This window comes from Musca domestica, unplaced genomic scaffold (assembly GCF_030504385.1).
Source record: "Musca domestica strain aabys unplaced genomic scaffold, Musca_domestica.polishedcontigs.V.1.1 3, whole genome shotgun sequence".
NCBI lineage: Eukaryota > Metazoa > Arthropoda > Insecta > Diptera > Muscidae > Musca > Musca domestica.
This window is the reverse complement of record NW_026712299.1, coordinates 32407792-32430274: the sequence shown is the minus strand read 5'-3', so window position 1 is coordinate 32430274 and position 22483 is coordinate 32407792. Positions and strand designations below refer to the sequence as shown.

The window sequence follows — 22483 nt, the reverse complement described above, 5'->3', positions numbered from 1 at the left end:
TTGATGCAAATATTTGAAGTTGAAGCAAAATCGGATTATCCTTTCTCTTTCTGTCCAGTAAAATAATTTTTTTTTGGAAATTTCGACCTTTTGTGTGGGAGGTACCAGAAGGAGTGAGCCGATATTGGCATCTTTGAACTCAATCTAAGTTTGACATTAATATTACGATGTACCAAGTGTGGACCATATCGGATACTCCATTCGAGTTATGGTGCGCACCAGCCAGACGGACTGGCGGACTAACATCGCTAGAGCGACTCCCAATGTCCTGAAACGGATTTGGTTCAAAGAGACCTAGGGTCTAAAATCGTTATTTCGGTGAGACACCATAAGCCATATAGCTTAAGGTATAATCAGGATAGCCAAATTCATATTCAAGCTCTGACTTGTCGTCGAGAAACCAAAATATCAAGCCGGTGTGTAATATATCTCTTCTAGTTTTTCTTTTTTAATAGAATATATATAATTTATAACTATTTATTCCGAATTGAGTAAATATATAGGGTATAAAAGCGACTATAGGTCATTCCACTTTTATTTATTTAAAAGGTAATTTTATTCATTTATGCATTTCAAATTAAATTATGTTGCGAACGGATTTTGAATAAATTTATGATTGTTCAAAGAGTGGCCAATGACTGTATGTTACTAGACAGATAATAATTTTCAAGACTTCCACCATGGCCCAAAGATTTTTTTTACCTTTACAATATTTTTCCCGAACTAAGGCAATGTTATGTGCGTGGTAATTTTGACAAATATCCAGATCTTCTGTTCTTTCATTGACCTTGGCATATTGGTTGATAACTTTTACTACTCTCGGCAATGTATCATGGTAATAGTATTATATCATCCGCCCGATGTACAAGTACCTCATAAGGACATTGATACAACTTTTGAGGATTTTAATATGGAATTATCTATAGCCCACCCATTAATCTTTGCCATAAAATTCCACTAGATTCCACTTATTATATCAGACCCTGACCTAGTCACTCACTAGTTCCTCGCACCAGCTAACATCAAGTAATCTTTGACTCAAATTAACTCGACACAACAACTATCCATGACTAAGCTAACCTAGACATCACATCTAGCAGACAGACAGAAAGACAATACACATCTCAATTTACAATCCACTGCAATTTCAGAATGCCAAAGCCACATAAAAATGCTGTTGGAGGGGGGAGGGAAAGATTTGCAGTACCCCTTAAAAGTACAATGACTGATGGTGGATGGAGCGAACAATTGAGAAGCTGAACAGAATTGTATCTCTGTTTACATTCTAAATGCCGGTAGCCGGCAAACAGAATAGAGAAAAAAAATAAACAATCGAGTGAGGGTGACAAGCTAAGGGAGAGAGAGTATAAGGGACAACAATAAAGAGAATGATCGATCAAGTGGGGGTGATGTACATATTGAGAGTGGAAAAAAATAGAGGGGAATTCAGCAACATACGAATAAAAAGTTATTGCTGTTGATGTTCCGACAACATCAGCGTATGAGATATAGAAATTGTATACTATAACAAACACTGTTGTCAAATGGAGTAAGGACACTATCATTTCAAAAGGTTTTTATACCCTCAGCCATATGGCTAAAGAGGGTATATATCATTTGATACGGCCAAAGCGTACCTCATCGAAATAACGGTTTAAGTTTATTTGGGTCTCTTTGCACCAAATTCGTTTCAGGACATTTGGAGTAGATCTAGGGATGTCCGTCCGTCTGGCAAATCTAAGGCTGTTCTGGAATGCAGAAATGCTTTGGAAAAGTTTAAGACATCTGTCAAACTTTGTTGGCTCCCTGGTCATTGTAACATATCTGGCAATGAATTGGCCAGAGGCGGATCTGAGTTAGTAGATCTAGAGATCCACAGCTCAGTGACGCCACCATTGTGTCACTTCTTCCAAGTATTACATAAGCACTACCTTGGGAATGCTGGCTGATTGGAAGGGGATTTAATATCTACAAAAAAAATTGTCAGTGATCTCCAAACGGAGACAAATATCCAGATCTGGAGAACTTATTCTGTCACTGTCCAACTCTTTATGGAGTCAGACAGAGGTTACTGGGCATGTAAATTCTACCCAACTTGTTCACTTTTTCTGAAACCGAGACAGCAGTTATGCCAGAAGATTAAAATGGCTAAAGACAACACGCTGATCACAACGTGGATACACTTTAACCCTCTTCGTTTCTTCTAACTTTCCCTTTTCCTATATTTTCTTATTTTACCCTCATTCTACATTGAACTTCTTTTCTAAATTGTTTGGACACCATGGACCAGCAGGTCTTCGAGTGGAGTGGTTGTGTTTTAAACAACCACACATCAGTTAACCTAACCTTACCTTACCTAGCAGGGAGACATGCCTTAGCAAGAAATGCTTTTAGCAAATTTGTGAGTAATGCTGGGACCGATGTCTGCCAAATAGCCCATGTATATTCAACTTCACATAGTCTAAAGTAGCCAAAAACATTGTTCTTGACTTTAGATACGTGAAAAAAAGTCAAGGTAGAGATCGATTGGAAACAGCTTCGAGCTAATTCATCAGACACTTGATTACCCTCTATGTTGCTATGTCCTGGAACCCTCAAAATCTGGATTTAAATATATAATTCCATGAAAGATTTCGATTAATTCTTATTCGATTCTTGGCTTATTTGAAACCCCCCGATTTTCATATTCCCCAGCATGATAGTATTTCTTAATACGCTGACATTTAAAGCAATTTCCCTTATTTAAGCAACCCAAAGTGTAACAAATTCCCTGCCGCTGCATTATCATTATACCGCTTATTATCATTATTATTGTTGTTGATAGTTGATAATATGCAGATCACGAGCCAAAGAAACACTGAAAAGGAAAAACAAAAAATACAAAAACTGCAACAAAATAACAGAGCCAACTACACCAACACTATAGTATTCTTATTGGCATGGTGTTAATGGTCTACGCCCTATGCCCCAAGACAACCCAGAAATGTGGTGAGTAGAGATAAAATAAAAGTAGAAAGAGCACAAAATGAAGTAGAAAAAACAACGAAATGAAAAAAAAATTAAGGTAAACAAAGTAAAAGGAAAAACTCCTAACAGGATTAGTTCTGTTTAGAAACGGTCATATTTGTGTCAGCACAAACAAAAGTTTGGTACGAGGACGTCGATCTTGTATTTCAACCCCTCTTTTGGAAGCACACACAAATACATCGACATAAGTACATAGAAATGTTTCGAAACGTTCTTGAAGAAACATACACGCAAACGGATCAGCTTAAAGGAAACGTAAAAAAGATGAATCGACTGAAATGGGGTGGTCTTAAGAAATAGAAGCTGAAATTACAATTTGTTAAGGGAATGGCTAATTTATTAAAAAGTCGTTTAATTGTCAATAAGGAAAATACGGAAAATCCGCTGGCATGTTTCAATTTTTTGTAAATTATATGCAATAACCATATTCTCTACCAATGATCAATGTCTCAATGTTCAACTGAACAGGTTGAGATAAAAAACTGCAACAAAGTCAAACGCCATAATTTTTACATTTTCTTTAAATTTTATTGAATGAAAGCAAAAAATGTCGGAAATAGAATTAAATTTTAGAATAAGTTTAGATTGGTCACCTTTGGCAACGAATTATGGCCAATGAAACCGTCACACGCTGTTACTCGGCGGTATTTTGGCCCATTCCCGGCGAAGCGGTATTTTTTAGTGCCAACCTTGCTTTTCAAAATACTCCAGACAAAATAGTCCTACGGATTGGTATCCGGAGATTTTTGTGGCAATTGTGCGCTGGAAATGAAGCGAGGAACCTTATTTTGTAACCATCCTTGGGTGGCGCGTGATGAGTGCGATGGTGCTGAGTCCTGTTGGAATGTCCAAGGTCTTGGGCCAAAATGTTTGCGTGCCCAAGGCACCCAGAATTTTTTCGCGATAATATTCGGCATTTATTCTGATGAGATGAGGGCTGTTATGGTGTTTACAAACTGCTGGACAACGAATGTTTTCTTATCGGAGAAAACCAAATTCGGCAGTTCACCACTTTCGGATGATAACAGATTTATTCAGGTTGGTACTTTTTCATTGATGGGAGAAAATTATATACCTGTAGTCAGGCAAACGGGAAACATGGTATTAACTCATCTCATTTTTTGGCCTACTTTTTGAATTTGAAATTTTATGGCCTACTTTTTAAATTAAAAATTAGAGTGTTGCGTTGAATAATATGAAAATTGTATTGTTTTAACGGTGTTTAAACCTTGAACTTCCATTTATTATTCGCGTTTTTGTTTATTTATAAACAATTGTAAATAAACAAAACAAACTTGTTGCACATTTATTTATGGTAATTATGACGCATATTCAGAGACCAATAGGCAGACATTATATGATGGGAAGAAAAAGAAATATTTGGCAATTGCGAGAGAATTCTTAAATTATTTTATCTGTTCAGGCAAAGCCTGATATAGTCCATTTAAATATGATTAAGGTGTCACTAACTTATTATTGACTTTTTACTGCACTATTTTTCTTCTCTTTCTTTTTCGAAAACTTCAACTCTTATCATTCAAGCCATGATTTTGATATATGTATGGATAAAATGGACAATAACAATGGACAAAAAAAATCTCAAAGTTAAGTGGCGATCGATCACATGTTCGCGAGCTTAAATCCAAATGAAATGTAAAGTCGGTTAGGGGGAGGTAAGATGAAGGGAAAATTTTACGGTATGATGACTATTGAATTATATACATGTATATGGGTTAACCCACTGGATTTGGATTAACATTGTCATATCCATTACTTATACTTCAAATAAATCCTATCAAAGTGGGTTAACCCTACATAAAGTTCTAACGTAAACATGGCATATGACAGAGATTCACAATCGGCTACACGATTTAAGGTTGTCACATATGAACAGTTTAAAAATTCGGCTACATGTTAAAATTATCTTCAATTAAGAATTTCGCCAAAAATTCCCAAAATTGATCTTGGCTTTTAAATGTTCACCTAGGGTGGATTCGTAACCATTTCTAAGTGGCACTCAATGGAGAAATTTGTAAACAATGCACTTCTAGTTGCATCCGCCTGTGTCCAAATGACCAGTATGGATCACCTGAATGAGGAGATAAGTATGCTGTCATTCGGATAACATAAATCGCTGGCGAGCCTTCTGACCTGTTATACCAGCTATCACAGAGTGATGGACACGTTCGTCATTCGGATAACATAAAGTATTGTTAACTAGGCTGTTCCTGCTGGCGATCTTTCTGCCCTGTTATCCCAGTTATCACAAGGTGATGGAAGATCCACGACACAACCGCCAGATGCTATCGCAAAGGCACCCAAAATATTATTCATATCGGACGTCAAAAGGTCGTCGATAGCGAATAATATGTAAATAATGAATCATCAATGGGCATTCTCAGAAGCCCATTTATTATACATGCAATGAAATCCTAGATCAATATCCTCCTGCAATATCGGAGCTGCAACTTTCTTCCTGCTTTAGTCCAACTTCAGTGGGGTATAGTAATATCCTCAATTCTTACAGAGAATGATTTCGATTTCTTTTGAACCCATGCAAAAGTACTCGGGAAACCATACTGCTCCTTAAATCACTCCCAAATAATTTTGCTGGGTTGTTACGGGTTAGTAATATCTAGACTTCTATGATGATTAAAGGCTATCGTCTGTGGACAGACTCTAAACTGAACGAATAATGAAAAATTCCGTTAAAATTATAAGTCTGCACAAAGTTGGACTGTCGTTGACACAGATTTTAAATTTTTACCTAAAACAGCTTAGGCCACCAAATTATACATTAATTTGGAAATGAAGTGCCGCAACTTTAGAGTTCCATATAGGCATAAGTAAACATAAACATCCACGGTCACAAATTCGTACATTTTCATTCCGAGTTTCTATAATCAACATATCCTTCCCAGAGCATATACTATCCCTTGCTATATGCAGATATATTATGCCCTCTGTATATTAGAAATTGTTCTTATTAGTAATGCTACTTCCATCTGAACTGAAGAAGAAACATCCAATACGTTTAGCTGTACTTGTCAACAAAGATTCTCAACTTACCTCTGTGGAATGCGTTATTTTGCTTATGGTTTTTTTGGTGGCCTTTTAATGCTTGTTTTTGCTTGAACTTATCAATAAATTTTGTTTTGCTGCGGTTGCTGTTTTTCTAAAAACTCAGGGTTTACGTCATAGATACCAAAATAAAATAACATCAAGAACCAAACATTGAACATTCCACTTACTCAAACCGGTCGGGTTGATCGGTAGAAGTCCCCGATTGTTTGTTAGTATGCGGCGATGCGACGAAAAAGGCAGTTATAATCTTATGGGGAATATTATTTGCAAAGGCCAGCAGCAGAGGGGGATGATGGCAGTAAGATAAAGCCTTTTAGCCTAGGTTCGTTCGTTTAACAAATTGAAATTTAACAGTCAAATTTTGTTGTTCCTTCTTTTGAGTTATTTGACTTTGAATTTTTTTGTTTGCATAACCAAAATACTGTGTGTGTTTTTTTTTCTCATTTCCTTCAATGATCCCTCTCTTCTGCTCCTTCGTTTTATATTTTGTTTCTCACACTCTCTGATGGAATGATAACGATTCTCGTGGATGTTTTATGGTTTTATGACACAAGTCATAAGCTTGTCTTGAATTCTTCTGCACCACACAAGAGAAAAATGAACACAACAAAACCAATGACAACATCAAATCCAAATCTGTGTTGTTATTACCGATGTTGCCTCCTTACTCTGTAGTAGTGGTAGATTTGATGCTTATGATGGTATTTGCCACAGCTTACACAAGGTATTTAAGCAACACAAAATTAAGAAAAAGAAAAATTATTGGAAAGAAAAAGTCAGTCAAAATGATGACTGTTGGTCGCGCTCTCCACACACTCAGCGAACACACTCAATCAGCCAGCCAGCCAGCCAGCCATTAAAAAAAAGACACCAACACTCGTTGTATTTGGCACAAGCAGCCTGTTTTTTTTGTTTTATGTGTGAACAAAAACAAACAAAATTAAACAAACTTGATTCTACAACCAAGCTTCCATATAATTTAACAAAAAAAAATGCGCTGTTTCAAGCGTTTCCAATATTTTTTTGGTTTCTTATCGAATAATTTATCAGCCAATGACACTTTTTTATTTAATTTCTTTGCAATTTTTTCGTTTTTTTTCTCCAACAACACCACACACACTTTCTTGCTTACTTTGTATATTTGCTGCTATATTTTATTGAACATATAACCCACTTGTTGATTTTGGGTTTTCTTGTTTTATTCTTATTCTATTGATTTTAATAAACAAAGTATTATATTTTTTTTTCAAACAATCACTATTTTCAATACCTCGTTTACATTCGTTTTTTATAACTTTTTTCTGGCTACGTCTCGTCGTTGCGTTTTACTTTACTAAAAAAATGTGAGATTTTCAGATCTTTTGCGACAAAACTTTCCGTCGTGCTGCTTTGCGTGTATTTCTAGTATTTCTGTTATTTCGTTCAAATGTCAACATAGAGTTCATTCACAATTATCGCTGAGTGATCTAATTCCCCTCGATCATTCACAATGTTAACTGTGAATTATGGATTTTCACCACAATGACCACCATCAATTAATGGATAACGTGACGTAGCCCATGTAAATGGTTATTTGTACATTTCGGAGATATTTTATAATCTGCGCCTTTATACCATCGTTTACATACGAAAGTTATAAGCAGCCAGATATCTAATCTAATTTAAAAAATTTGTCATAGAAATAGAAATAGAAATAGAAATTTTGACAGCTGTTTTACTGAGAGTTTCCAAATTCTTTCTAGACAAATTTCTTCTTGCAATCACTTGCAACTCTTCTTCTACCGGTTATTTATATTTGGGCAGAACAATTTAAAACATGTTTATTTTTGAAATCACAAGTCTAATTGTATTGTTTTTCGACTAATTTTTAATTTTTGCTAGATTTATTTATTTTTATAGCAGACGAATTGTTTTTTGCAAGTTTATGCAGGAACATTCCGTCAGCTTACTTTTCAGAGTTTTCTTGCAAAAAAGAATAAAATTACCTTACTCTCTCAGAAAGATGTTGCCGAACAATTTCTGCAGGAAAAGTATTTACACCAAAACTGTCAATTCTGTTATGACTTACCTTCGTTAATCACGAAATTTAGAGGCGTGGATGGAGAGTGCATTTCTGTGTCAGGATTGAAGGATTTACCATTATTAATCTTAATCTATTATGATTTGACGAGTCTCACATCTAAATAATTAGAATAAATAACTTTTTGTAAAAAGGGAGTAAAAACTCATACCCTGAGAAATATAAGCATGGAACAATTTCCCGACTTGGGATGTGTATCAAATAAATTTCAAACATTTTTCCATTTCTCTCAATCATTATTTTTTATTTCTTACAGCATTAATTCTCATCAGTTTTTGTTAAAATCTCACAGCCATCATCGGTAACCAAAATTGTGTGTTCGAATTGTGCACTCCTTGCACCATCCACACTCATAGCCGTCCAACCATCTTCTTGGATTTCAATATCAGGTCCACCCAACGTCAATATGGGTTCAATTGTAAATGTCATGCCAGACTGCATGGTGCCGGGCACATTATTTTTGAAATGAAGTATTTCTGGTGGACCATGAAAATAACTGCCAATGCCATGACCAATAAATGCTGGAATTGTATTGAGTCCCGTTTGTTTGCAGAATTTTGCTATAAAATTTCCTATGGCTTTGAATTCGACCTGTGGCCGACACAATTGAATACATTCATGTAAACATTCTTCGGTTTTTTCCACCAAATAGCGGCCTCTCTCATCGACATCGCCAACCATAAAGGTTTTCGAACAATCTCCATGATAACCGTTGAGGAAAACCGTAATATCCACATTTATAATATCGCCATCATGCAGAGGACGATCGTCTGGTATGCCATGACAGGCAACATTATTTACCGAAGTGCAGGTTGATTTTGGAAAGCTGGCATAGCGCAGTGGTGAGGGATATGCATTCGCTGCGATGATACTATTATGAACAAATTCGTCAATTTCATCGGTAGTGACACCAACTTTAATAATATCGGTACAAGACTTCAGTACCTGGGCTGCTAACTTGCAACTGTTGCGCATGCATTCAATTTGCTGTTGATTCTTGATTTCCGGCTCGCCCAATGTAAAGCCGGGCGGCATAGGTTTATAGTAATAATCTGGCTTCACTATGTGCTCCGGCACCTCCCTCTCTTCGGAGACATTACCAATTTCCACTGTGTTGCAGGTGCCAAAATTTGGTTTGTTCTTACTGAAACGTTGCATAAAATGCCTTACGGAATACTGGAGCACTTTGTTTCTCATTTCTTTTTTTATTAAAAGAATCTAAAATCCCCAGGAAATCTATCTTCTTACGTGAACGTTGACTGACCATTCACAATGGTTTGGTGTATTGGTGTAAAAGGAATTGTCGATAAAGATCAAGAAACAAAACAAAATCACCAAACACACCAAAGGGTAATAGGGGTTTTAAGATCGACAAAACGCAGGGGTATGGAAATCGCAAATAGCCAAATTTTTGAAGTAACAACGGTATGATAACCATTCACAATAACTAATTAATTAGAAATAGCAGTTAAAGTGCGCTTACAGTGTTGTAGGTTAATGTCATGGTAGAAGAATACAGGAACACATCGACACAGCTGCTGAGACAATGAAAGGTCAAACCGGAAAGGTCAAACCGAAATTTGGAATTGAAAATCTTGAATGAAAAATCATTGAAATTTGTAAAAATTTTTGAAAAAAATACAAATCCTCCGATTTGCGTCGTATAAGAAAAGATATAAAAACCTACTTATTTTTTACAAAACATTTTAAAATCTTTGACATATCAATTCTACCATGGTGTGTTCTATAGATCTGGTGTGTTTACATAGACCCATGGTAGAAGAATACAGGTAGATGCATCCATGAACAGATTGATTACTTTTGACAAAAAAATCCGTAGTTTTTGTTCTATTGTGATTTCGTTTTCATTGAATTTCAAATCACAATAATGTTTTTGACCGCACACTTGGTAATCAGATAGGTTTACTGGCCGAACGTATATGGGTTTTGGTTTGAAATTCAAATGGAGTGAAACCACAATAGAGCACAAACTATTATGTTTGTTGTCAAATGTAGCCTTCTTGCCTGATCTTATTTAGGCCTTGAATCGGTGGTTCTTTCAGCTCGTCTTTAAAGATTAAGTTCGTCTATAAATACTTTCTTTCCACATAGAATATAAAGATTCCCTTTCAGATCGTCGATAAAGACTCAACTTGTCTATGAACACTCCTTTTCAGTCCGTCTACAAAGATCCCTCATCTTTTTAGAAGTATCCCCTGATATTCGACGATTTCTGCATTCCAATCGTCATTGTTCATCTGCAAACTCTATACGTAAGTCTGTCATATAAACTCCCAATTAGCACTGGGGCCTACGTTGAACAAGAAAATTAACATATTTTTTTTAAATTAATTGTAAAATTATAATTGCAAAATATTTAGTGAAATAAGTTCAATGTATTTATTTACATAAGTATGTACGCATGGGATTTGTAAATGAATATTCGATATGAATATTTATAAAAAAAAATAAAACTGAAATGTTATTCATTAAATACTGTAAATGGGATAGTAATGATAAGTATATTCTTTGAAGGCCCGCTTCTCTTTAGATATTTTTCTTTCATTTGACAGTGGGCATTGGTGTTGTTTTCATTAAAAAGGAAGCCGTTTGAGATCATCATTTGCTACCTTAAATAAATTTTTTTCTATTATTTTATGTAATGCTTAAAGCTTATTTGCTACTACAATCCTAATAAAGTTAAGACCATATTTTATGCGACCTTGGCTCTCTTGTAATTTTTTCGATGAGTTGGCATCGATAAACATACGATAGTCAGTGCCGAGATTCCTTCTCGATGGTTTACAACTGAGGATTTTCCAATTTGAGGTTTCAATGCCTTTGTTTTGTTTTTCAATTAACGTGAGAATGGCAGACGTTGGTGGCACCGGTGGTGGAATCCACATTCTGGCAAAAATGCGCGGTGGCAAGTTGGAATAAGGTATAATTTCTAAATGGTTATAGGGCCAATTTTGACAGACATTTGCAATGTTTGTTTTTAAGAATTGCAGCGATTGACTGTTGCCGCATTTAATAATTTTTATTCCTCTAGACCAGTTTGCACCCTCAAATGATATACCCCGTTCAGTCCATTTATTGGAGGTCATTTCTCTTATTAACATTTCCTCGAGATTATACCATTTTTCATCGCTGATTCTTCCCTGAGGATTAGATCTATCAACTATTGCAACCTGTAACTCTGAACTGGGACAAATACTGCTGAGTCTTCTGTGTTTAATTTTTGCGGCAAACGATGCACCTGTGGGAAATGCATAATCTGGTATTATCTCTGCTCGAGCACTGGGATGCACTTTTTCAAACAATTCCACTCTTTTTCTATGTTTGTTTATTAGTTTCTTTTCCCTTTTCGATAATTGACTAATATCTTTGCCATCATATTTACTTAGAATTGCTATGGATTTCCTATAGTTATCCTGCTGAACGCGTACTACATTTGTTACAACAGACGATGCGCTATCAGAAATTGTTATAGCATCATCATTGTTAATATTTTGTTGAATGGCATCGTCGTATATTGTTGATAAACTTGATGCTTTGGACATCGACGACTGTGGCATTGCATGTACAAAGAAGACATGATACTCCTGAAAATAATCACAAAATGTGTCTTCTGAAGCTGTGTTACTCATTAGTATGATTTTCAAGTCCGGCCGAAAGGGTAAAATCTACAAAGCAATGCAAAACAAAAATTCATAAAATCTTAAGACTACTTAACTATTTACATACATTTCTCAAATTATCCATTAATTGATTATACTCCGGACACTGATCTTGTATATCGTCCAATATAACGCATGTGAAAGTTTTCAATAACGGATCGTTTTTGAATCTTCCAATTAAGATTTGTGCAGTACAGTATAAAATGTAACCTGTTTCCCGTGGCATGTTGCTGAAATAAAAGTAAAATCAATTAAAAATATATGTAGATATGTGGTAATGTGTAGACATTTATCAACTATATTTGGATCATAACGTAGTTCTGAGTGCCCTGATCACGTTTTGATTATTTATAAAGACAAACTTTCAATAGCAAATAAGGTTTCGCACTGTATCATTTATAGAGACTCCTATCTGATTGATAAAGGTAGCTATTGGGGCCTGCTAAAACTCACTTTTGGTATTCTATAAAGGCTGGTATCTGGTCATATATAACGACTTCTCTTCAGTTCTTCTATAGAGTTCTTTGAGCTTGTCCATCTCTTGTATGGAGAGTGGAATGTGAGAAGCTTAAAAATGTGATGTATTCTTATGAAGGTAGAAAATGCAGACATTGGTGTAAGAATTTCATAAAATTGGAGCAATATTCTCTGTCATTTGAAACACCACTAACTCCTCCATATAATAAACGCAACACTTACATTTCACCAGCAACTTGTAAACCAATTGAATTTCCCAATGATTCCAGCCGTTCGTAGGCTACATGCTCTGCCGCTGATGAGGCATTTGGCCTTTCCGTTTGAACACAAGCAATTCGACATTCACTGCCACAATTATTGAAAATAAAATCATCCAATACCATTTGGGGTATTTGGGTGGTTTTGCCACACGATTGCCCGCCAACTAACAGCACGACTTGATGACGCCGTATGGCTTTTAAAATCTCCCGGCAATGCTGGATAACTGGCAAGCGACGACGTAATTCGAAAATTTCTTGAAATTCTTCGCATTTATTCTTTTCCAGGAGTTCCGATTTTAAGATCCAATTGTTTAAATAGCCTTCGTCCATCACCTCTAACGATGAGGAACAAACACTTGTAGCGCGTTCACTGCGATTGCCCTCAAAATATCTTTGATTTGAATACGAACAAGATGGCGGTGCCATAAAGTCCGGATATGGATTACGGTTCATAGTTTTCTAATTTCAAATATCAGTTCCAATAGAAATTAAATCGATCTGAAGTTTGACAAAAATGAAATGATAAATGAATGTTTCAATTGCCACTTCGCCATTTTACCTTTGTTTTTGACCGAACAATTTTAAAAGCGTTCCAAACGATAAAATTGAGGGAGTCAAGAGAAAAGAGGCAAATGAAAAATAGGCACAAAACAAAATAACGAAAGATGTTTGTTTGTTTACGAATGAATGTGATGCATAACGGCAGAGAAAAACGGTGTTTACGAATAAGAATGGAAGAAACGCAATCAGCTGTAGGGTCCTGACGTTTTTATAATTTATCGATAATTTATTAGTTTGCGCATTTACACTAGACAATTAGCCTTAAATCAGGGTTGTATTTGACCAAAAATAAAAAAAAAAAAAAACAAATAAAAAGCATATAATTATCAACTACACCTTGCAAAGAATCATAAGTTTGCAATTTTATCAAAATTATATATTTGACAACATGTCATTTCCAAAATGTTTATTTAGAAATCCATTTTATGTACCTGGCTTATGTCATCGGCTGGCTTCTTTGGAAATGAACAAAGGATCACACGGCCAAAATCGAACTAAGTCAATCTAAAACTAAATGAAGAAGCCAGCCGATGACTTATGACAGTCAAAAAGCTCTTTATGTACTTCCATCTTAAGCCAGTCAAATAAGCATTTTAGGTGAGAATACCCTAAATACCCTTGGCATCATGGCTAGACAAATTAATGTCAAATTATAAAGGGAAACGACGGCAGAATTTGAGTGCGGCTCTGGCATCCCTTTATGATATCTCACAAAGTATGCCGTGCGAAGACTTCAAGCTGTTTATGTACTCTCACCTTAAGCGTTTTATGTATTCTCATCTTAAATGTTAGCTTTTTGTTGCTTATATAAAATAAACTTGGCAACCCTATTGATTATTTCGTTTACATAGCCATTCGTAAACAATTTAAATTCCTTTCTTACCTGGCGGACGCACGTTTCAATATTTATCCCGGATAATAGGAAAATGAATCGAAATCGTTTTCGCGGTCGTCGAGGTGGTGGTGGTGACGGCGATTATGGTGCAGGCCATAGTGGCCATGGAGGAGGCCGTGGTCGTGGTGGAGGTAGACCACCTGGTCTAAGTGGTCGAGAAATCGGAATGTATTATCGCAATCTTGGCATGAAAAAGAGAGATGAGGAGCAACGAACAGGCGGTATACGACTTAATCCATCCATAGATATTCCACCTGGAGTTCTTAGTCAGGTTCATAAATTCTTGGAAGCATTTGAACAACAAAATCAGGATGAGCAGGTTTGTCATGAGTTCCAAGAACATTTCCATAACCTGCTGCATGTTAGCTTCGAAGAGTTTTTGGAAAAGGCCAAAGAGAATTTTGACTCGAAGCCAAACCCAAATGAAGAACATAGTGAACGTCTGAAATTGGAGTTGGAAAGAAAAAATGAAAATGAAGAATATCTGAAAAAGTTGAGAATGCGTCAAAAATTACCTACCATGCAGCAGTCTGAGAATATTTTGAAGTCGATAAGAGAAATTCAAGTTGTATTGGTAGTGGGCAGCACGGGCTGTGGCAAAACAACGCAAATACCTCAATTGATATTGGATGAAATGATTGCGGCCAATAAGGGCAATACATGTCGCATTGTATGCACCCAACCGAGAAGAATATCGGCAATATCAGTAGCCGAGCGAGTGGCTTATGAACGGCACGAGGCGCTAGGCAGTTCTGTGGGCTATCAAATTCGATTGGAAAGGTGTGTGTTTACTGGATGGAGGCTGAAAAGAAAAAGGATAAAATTTGTTTGTTTTAGTGTCCAATACCTTGGAACTTAACACAAGATCCATTTTTTTCACTTATCAGTCTCCTCTAAAGTCATCAAAACTTTCTGTATTAACTATAAAAAATGTCCTCCATTACTAATGTTCGCATAACCTTTTAATTGCTTCTTCTATAGTCGCATGCCTCGAGACAATGGTTCCATCTTATATTGCACCACCGGCATTTTGTTGCAGAAAATGCAAACAGACCCGCTGATGAGTGAGCTGACCACAATAATATTGGACGAAATACACGAACGCAGTGTGGAAACGGATCTGCTGATGGGTCTTTTGAAAATTGTGAGTTCGAGGAATACATAAACTACCCAGACTTTACCTTTATTATTTCTTCATTATAGATACTCCCCTATCGTCCTGATTTAAAAGTGATATTAATGAGTGCCACCGTATCGGAGGAAACATTTTGCGAATATTTCAATAATTGCCACACTTTGTATATACATGGTACCTTATTTCCAGTAGAAGTTCTATATTTAGAGGATATATTACAAGAGACTGGTTATACAAATTTTCAAAATGACTGTCTAGCATCGGGAAAACCCCAAAGGGGTCACAATCCGCGGCGCAAACATGAGAAACAAGCATCGGAAAAGAATTTCCAATATACCCACATGATCGATTCGTATGTATCTGCAATGAAGGATAAATACGATAGACAAGTTATTGATACCTTGCGGCGATATTCCGATTCTGAGGGCTGTGCAAATTTGAATTTCTTAGAATTTTTAATATTTTATATATGTGAACATAAACCTCCGGGAGCGATTTTAGTTTTTCTGCCGGGTTATGAACGGATCTCAAAGTTGAATGATCAACTACAGAGGCCCTCTAATCCGAGACATCAGCATTTGGCAGAGAAAATCCAAATATATCCTTTGCATTCGATGATGCCCACAGTGAATCAAAGAAACGTCTTTGAACCCGCGGCACCGGGTATGCGTAAGGTAATTTTATCCACCATCTTGGCCGAAACTTCAGTGACCATTGATGATGTGGTCTATGTTATAAATACAGGAAGAACCAAAGTCAATGATTATGATATAGAACAAAATATACAAACGTTACAAGAAGACTGGGTTAGTGTGGCAAATTCCAAGCAACGTAAAGGTCGTGCTGGTCGTGTGCAGCCCGGTGTTTGTTATAATTTATTTACAAGGTAATGATTCGACCATATTTTCTAAAGATATTTTTTTAAATAATATTTTTCTTTATTTACAGAGTTAGAGAGAGGTCAATGTGTGAGATACCTGTACCAGAGATATTACGTACCAAATTAGAGTCCATAATATTGAATTTGAAACTGCTGCATATCAAAGAACCTTATGATTTTCTAAAAACATTGATAAATGTCCCCGACATTAGAGCCATAAATCATGGTCTCAAACTTTTGAAATGGTAAATTTAATATTATTTCCTATTACTAGATTTTTAAATACCAATTCAATGTTTTATTTCCATAAATTATTCCAGCATAGATGCCCTAGATAATGAATGTAATCTAACGCCCTTGGGTTTACATTTAGCCCGTTTACCCATCGATCCACAAATGGGGAAAATGATTTTAATGGCTGCCCTATTTCGTTGTTTGGATCCCATAACATCGGCAGCCGCAGGTATTTCATTCAAAAGTCCCTTCTACACACCCTTGGGTTTGGAGAAAAAGGTTGATAACATAAAACGTGATTTGGCACAAAATACCAAAAGTGATCACCTGTTAATTCACAATGTCATAAAAAGTTATCGCACAGCTTGTGATCAGGGGAGTGATATGAATTTTTGCTACAACAACTTCTTAAGTAAATCGACGGTATCACAAATTGAAAATATGAAAAGCAATTTGCAGAAATTTTAAGGAATTCAAGGTGAAGGAAATTGAAGTTGCTACTATTTTGATATTGATAATTGAAATCTTCTCCAAATAGTTTCTTAGAATCTGCTGATTGTTGTGCCAGAATTTCCAACACTAATTCGGATAATGTTCCCCTGCTAAGGGCCATAATTGCCTCGGGGCTTTATCCTAATTTGGCATTTTTAAGGTAAAAGGAAAATCGTTGTTTTTAAGCACCAATATTAAATTACTATTTTTCTCATATAGAAAAGTAAAACGTGTTGGTCGCCATGTCCATGCCATACATAGTATGTCAACGCCTGTAGATCGTAAGGTGAACTTCCATCCATCTTCGGTAAATAGTGGAGAGGGTTCTTTCGATGCCAAGTAAGTGGAAATCCTTTTCTTCTAAAATCTGGACCAAACAATTCTTCATTTCTGTTTCCATTTCTTTAGCTATTTTGTTTATTTTCAAAAGCAAAAAACATCTAAAGTTTATCTTTTAGATGCCACCATGGTGTTTCCCATGGCCTTGCTGATATTTGGCGATGGTGTAAAACAAGGAGAGTTATCGCCTCATGAACCTTACATTAGTGTGGCGGATATATATTTGTAAGTCATTAACAGCAAAAGTAAATAAAATTTTCCTTTACTTAAATTCCTTAAATTTCTAGCTTCAAATGCGACAGAGAATCTTCTAATGTGATTTTAAAACTCCGACAACTTCTTGGTGTGCTGCTCAGAAAAAAGGCTATGCATCCCTCACCCATTGAACCCAATAGCAGTGATGAACAGTTAATAAGGTAAGTTCAAAGAAATGTTTTATAGAATGTCCCAAAATTAAAAGTAGGTTAAAAATGGGATTTTAATTTGTGGACAAACTTCAGAAGGCAATTTGCTCTGATAAATGATATTTTATAAAGGACCATTAGATTGTCATTCTACAGGCCTTCTTCCTATAGAAAACTGTTATGTGGTATTTCTAAATTATTGTAATTACAAATAAATTTTCTGGCTACAGGGTGAGATGAAAAAAAACTGCAACCAACTTGCACCAGTTCCTTTCTAAGCCACTCGTCCGACAGCTGTTAAAAAATTATTCCAGTGACAGCTCATTATATTGTTTACAAGCGTACAAAAGCATTTTTGTGAGATTTTTCCAGAAAAAAAAGTTATTCGTGATGGAATTCAAGCGAGATTTCTTTATATTTGGCTGGAAAACCACATGTGGCTATCGTTCGAGCACTCCAGCATTTAAATGTGAATAAATCGTTTGTGTCTCGTACCATCGCTCGTTACCGTGATACTGGTAGCGTAGGCCGTCAAGGAAGTGGACAGAAGAAAACAGCAACATCAGCAGAAATAGTTTGAAAAGTAAAGAAGCGATTTGATCGAAATCCGCGTCGCAGTGATCGTGGCATCAGAATAACATGACTCAGCACCATCGCACTCAGCACGCGCCACCCGAGAATGGTTGCAAATGGCCACCAAAATCTTCGGATACAAATCCGTTGGACTATTGTGTCTGGAGTATTTTTGAAAGCAAGGTTGGCACAAAAAGTTACCAAAGTGTCGATCACCTCAAGCAAGCGCTTCGCCGGGAATGGACCAAAATACCGCAGAGGAACATTCGGGCAGCGTGTGACAGTTTCATTTGCCATTTGAAAGCCATAAATGTGACCAATTCGAATAAATCTAAACTTATTCTAAAATTTGATGCCATTTCCGACATTTTTTGCTTTCATTTAGTAAAACTAAAAAAAACTAAAATTATGGCGTTAAACTTTGTTGCAGTTCTTTATCTCCCCCTTGTGTGTATGTTCTTGCAGAAAGCTTCGCAGTATTAGATATTAAAAATATTTTATCTTTAGAAAACCAATTTGATTTTAAAATATCTTTAAAAAGTCTAGAAGTAATAGTTATTCTCTTCATTGAATTCTTATTGAAGCTTTTCTACTTATAGAAGATTCCCATGGTAGAACTCAAGATACAGTAGGAGCTCGTAAATGGGTATTTATTTATAGACCCTAAGCAGTTGATTTTCGGCCTATATAAGTTCTCCTAAAGGGCTTCTATACATTACATTTAAAGTTTGCTTTATTTATAGAAGACCTGTAGAAGATTGTTCAACTGTAGCAATTGCATAGAATTGATTATTTTTATAGAATGCCTACTGAAGGTATACCCTAATACCTGTGTAAGAAATATCTTCAATTTATCTGTATTTTATATAATGTTTTATATTATATATGAAACAACACATCATTATTTTGCATATATAAAATGTAATTGTTTATTAATATATATTGTTAATCAATAACAATTATACATACACATGTTTTTGTTAAATAATTATCGTATAAAATGCTTCGTTGCGTTTTCATTTTAATTTTGTTTTTTTTTTGCAGAGCCATACACTTGCTACTTTCTTTGGATGATATGGGTGAACACGTTGATCAATATCCGACGGATGAGGAGGACGATGATGATTATACCGAAGATTACTAAAAGGAGCAGTGCTCCAATTTCAGTAGATATGTAATCCAGATTGGACTGCAAATAATGACTACAAAATACTGGATAAAATGACCATTTTTTATACAGATCCAATTATATTTCAATGTTTTTGCTTTCTTTAATCGTCTTCTAACAAAGCGAAGGCATTACGCGATGTCGAGGCCTGTCCAGCAAGATAGGCATTTTCAGCAGCTTCATCGTCTTCATCGGCATTTGTTTCATCGTTGGACGAACTATTTTCATCGGTTTCGTATGCACCTATAGTAAAAGAAATAAAATCAAATGAAATAAAGAATTAGCAAATCGAATAATCTTACTTACTCTCTGAGTTAACCGAAGATGTATCTTCATTATCTTGTATGTCTTCTTCCTTCTCATGTCCAGTTTCTGGTAGGTTTTGATACTTTTTAACTTCTTCCACATCGGAATGTTTGAGCCACATTTCTTTTTGTTCGTTGAAATTGGGTGGATAAAACTGCAATATCAATTGCAACTGTCCTGCCACACAAGATCTTAAAAGATGATTGGCTGCCCTATAGCGATCTGGCCTGGCGGATTTGGCCACTATGAAGCCACGCTTAAAAGCCCATGCATCTGAAATGGCCACCGGTGACCATTCATCATAGTCCTCGGGCAAGTGAATTTTTAAAATTTTCGGAAGATCCAAATGTTCGGCCATTAGCTGGATGGAACGATAGGGAACTTGCAACTGTGAAATGGGAAAACTACCCAAAAGAACTTGCAAGTATTTTGATGTTGACGAAGGGAATACCAAACCCGGACAATCACAAAGTCGTACTAAATTGGTTAGAAATATCGTTTGGAAATGTTTAGTATGACCTGGGGTGCGGCTGACACTGACAACTTTACGACCCTTGAGGGCATTAATTAGCGAAGATTTACCCACATTGGGAAAACCTACACAGCCTAGGGTCAGTATGCCTTTATAATATTTTTCACGTTTCCCTCCGTCACTTTCGTGGGGCATTGTACTTTCGGCTTCGTCCACTGTTTTCTCCACCACTGTTTCGTTTTCAGTTTCCAAAAATGCATTATCCGTTTCCATATCTTCAAGTATCTTTTGCTCCCAGCCGGTAAGATCAACCTCGGATTGTACAATTTTTTGGCATTCCTTAAAGATATTATGAACACCTTCTATGCCACGTTTGTAATTTAAACGGCGGCTTTGTTGGGTACCTAAAGGAAAGCATGTCACTTATTTTTAAGACAAGCCCGCTTCCATTTAACACTTACCCTTTTTAGATTGCTGGGGATTTGAGGCGAATATAACAACTGGCAAGCCGGGATAGGTTTCTCTGAAGTATGAGCGCCAGGCCACCACAACTTCAGGTGCCACCAAATCAACTTTATTTAGAATCAGAATGGCATGTTTGCCAATCTTGTTCACAATGTAGTCGTACAAGGAGGGTGGAAACATCAAGGTCTAAAAGTATACATTGTTATTTCAAAATATGTGGGATGAGTACCTCCCAAGCATTTTAACTTACCGAAAAACGAACATCGACAATGATCAATAGAATATCTGACAGTTCCAATACACGCCACAATTGGCGCCATGTTTCCAAATTCAATTCGAATAGAGACAACTCCTTGTTCTCTTCCTTTTGGCGTTTTTGCAATTGCTCGACATATTCCTTAAAAACAAAAGACACGTCCAATGAAAATCCCAAAGGATATTCTCTCTTCACCTACCCTGAAATATTTATTTTCATTACGATCCAAGGTGGCTTTATCCATATCATAATTCCATTCTGGTCTTATTGGAAAATCATAACCATCATAAAATCTTGCATCAATTTCCCGTTGCTTTGGAGTGGCTGGAGCATAGGGCTTTAATCCTTCCAATTTCAAACGCTCCATTTCCTTTTTGGATTCCTGGTAGAAACACAAATTATAACGATTTGCATTTCGATTACCACCACCACCGGATCCTTGGGAACGCATCATTAGTTTGCGTACGGTTAATTCATTGTCCTCTGTTGTTTCACCATCATCGCTGCGGGTACGCAAATATTTTTGCGAGCCTATAGATTTGAAGAAAGCACAACAACAAGTCAATTGTCTATTACGAGTGACTTCATTTGCGGCATTTCAATGCCTTCTCACCTTTTAATTGACGTTTTTGCAGCAATTGATCTTTCTTCTTTTTGCCACTGTATGGAACTTTGCGACGAGCTTGTGGCATCTTTTTTGCTGTTTTACCTTTTGAGACGGGTTAATTACTCGAAAATTGAAGAATTTTACAAAAATGTCTGGAATTCTCCTTTCGGAAGACACCCCAAATGTGAATGTGTACGAATGAGGACTAGGCAAAATGCGAAAATTATGTGTTTGACAAAGAAGTGGGAAAATGCAAAAAACAGCTGTTTAGTACTCTCCGGAGCCGCCCTATAGAAACAAAGGCGTAAGAATTGCATGTGATGTTGTTTGCTATTGCAATTTTCGAATTACGATATAGGAAAAATAGAAAAAATGATAAAAAAAAAAATTGGAAAATATATAAAAGTTAAAAAATAAATTAAAGTCAGAAAATAAATAAAATTAATAATATGGGTATGGAAAAGAATAAAAGTTCTTATCAACTAAGTATAGATTATAGACTATATATTTGATATTAATTTGTCTGTGAATTTTTCAAATGTCGCATTATTTCACCAGTAGGCGTTGGACGGCCAGGAAATCTGCGACGATATTCACGTCGTGCTAAAGTCACTTTATTGGTCAGATAAATAGTCACATATATCCCGTTTTCAGGAGCAGGGCCTCAATTCTTGTTCTATAAAAATGTGAAATGAAAACTTTTTATAAAGAGAAGTAATGTTAAATGAAAAATTTTATTAAGGAAATATTTTTCATTTCATATTTTCATAGAACAAGAATCCAGGCCCAGAACCTACACTAGGGGCCAATCGTATTTAGTAGAGCTCCCCTAACAAAAAGAAGTTATTTTGCGAATTTACGTGAAGTAGATCATACCATGGCACAATTCTTATTGAGCCATTTATCATACCAACTATGAAACTTATTTGAATGTGAATCATGATTTTAGAGAAGTCACATTTTGGGAATTATATCCAACACTAAATCGATATTCAACAAATTTGAGTACCAAATAAAAATGCTGTCATGGCACAATTACAGAAGGTAAAACATAGCTACTCCCCAAATACAATTTTTTTCTTTTAGTG

At 36.0% G+C, this 22483-nt stretch overlaps 4 protein-coding genes across 5 annotated transcripts; 1 reads left to right on the top strand and 3 right to left on the bottom strand.

Moving 5' to 3' along the window:
- Positions 1-8397: 8397 nt before the first annotated feature.
- On the bottom strand, positions 8398-9509 carry LOC101898972 (methionine aminopeptidase 1D, mitochondrial). The gene has a single exon (XM_005188917.4). The coding sequence runs from the start codon at positions 9386-9388 to the stop codon at positions 8450-8452; it is 939 nt and encodes a 312-aa protein (XP_005188974.3). The 5' UTR covers positions 9389-9509; the 3' UTR covers positions 8398-8449.
- A 1058-nt stretch (positions 9510-10567) lies between these two features.
- On the bottom strand, positions 10568-13179 carry LOC131803434 (probable ATP-dependent RNA helicase spindle-E). 2 transcript variants are annotated; one of them, XM_059124727.1, is made up of 3 exons: positions 12571-13179; positions 11939-12101; positions 10568-11877 (listed from the first exon to the last, which is right to left on the bottom strand). In XM_059124727.1, the coding sequence occupies exons 1-3, from the start codon at positions 13059-13061 to the stop codon at positions 10858-10860; spliced, it is 1674 nt and encodes a 557-aa protein (XP_058980710.1). In that variant the 5' UTR covers positions 13062-13179; the 3' UTR covers positions 10568-10857. The 2 variants fall into 2 exon arrangements, with proteins under 2 accessions (XP_058980710.1, XP_058980711.1); XM_059124728.1 differs by having other exon boundaries at positions 10568-11796.
- Positions 13180-14012: 833 nt separating this feature from the next.
- On the top strand, positions 14013-19585 carry LOC101899320 (ATP-dependent DNA/RNA helicase DHX36). Its single transcript, XM_005188919.4, is given in 11 exon segments — positions 14013-14844; positions 15046-15208; positions 15268-16085; positions 16148-16324; positions 16400-16758; positions 16761-16791; positions 16852-16965; positions 17025-17144; positions 17214-17369; positions 17432-17560; positions 19166-19585. Coding segments are annotated over 11 exon segments (2916 nt in total). The 5' UTR covers positions 14013-14095; the 3' UTR covers positions 19266-19585.
- LOC101899146 (guanine nucleotide-binding protein-like 1) lies at positions 19135-21701 on the bottom strand. Its single transcript, XM_059124618.1, has 6 exons — positions 21402-21701; positions 20988-21319; positions 20783-20929; positions 20529-20718; positions 19596-20471; positions 19135-19532 (listed from the first exon to the last, which is right to left on the bottom strand). Exons 1-6 carry the CDS (start codon positions 21478-21480, stop codon positions 19393-19395), a joined length of 1764 nt encoding a protein of 587 aa, XP_058980601.1. The 5' UTR covers positions 21481-21701; the 3' UTR covers positions 19135-19392.
- Positions 21702-22483: the final 782 nt, after the last annotated feature.

What these genes read in the sequence shown, in the direction of transcription:
- LOC101899146 (XM_059124618.1), bottom strand. Translation starts at nt 21,480, where the DNA reads ATGCCACAAGCTCGTCGCAAAGTTCCATACAGTGGCAAAAAGAAGAAA. An exon ending in ATGAAAATAAATATTTCAGG is followed by an intron (nt 20,930 to 20,987) that starts GTAGGTGAAGAG and finishes TTTGTTTTTAAG; the next exon opens with GAATATGTCGAGCAATTGCA. An exon ending in ATCTTCGGTTAACTCAGAGA is followed by an intron (nt 19,533 to 19,595) that starts GTAAGTAAGATT and finishes CTTTTACTATAG; the next exon opens with GTGCATACGAAACCGATGAA.
- LOC101898972 (XM_005188917.4), bottom strand. Translation starts at nt 9,388, where the DNA reads ATGAGAAACAAAGTGCTCCAGTATTCCGTAAGGCATTTTATGCAACGT.
- LOC131803434 (XM_059124727.1), bottom strand. Translation starts at nt 13,061, where the DNA reads ATGAACCGTAATCCATATCCGGACTTTATGGCACCGCCATCTTGTTCG. An exon ending in TTACAAGTTGCTGGTGAAAT is followed by an intron (nt 12,102 to 12,570) that starts GTAAGTGTTGCG and finishes CTTTTATTTCAG; the next exon opens with CAACATGCCACGGGAAACAG. An exon ending in TAATGGATAATTTGAGAAAT is followed by an intron (nt 11,878 to 11,938) that starts GTATGTAAATAG and finishes ATTGCTTTGTAG; the next exon opens with ATTTTACCCTTTCGGCCGGA.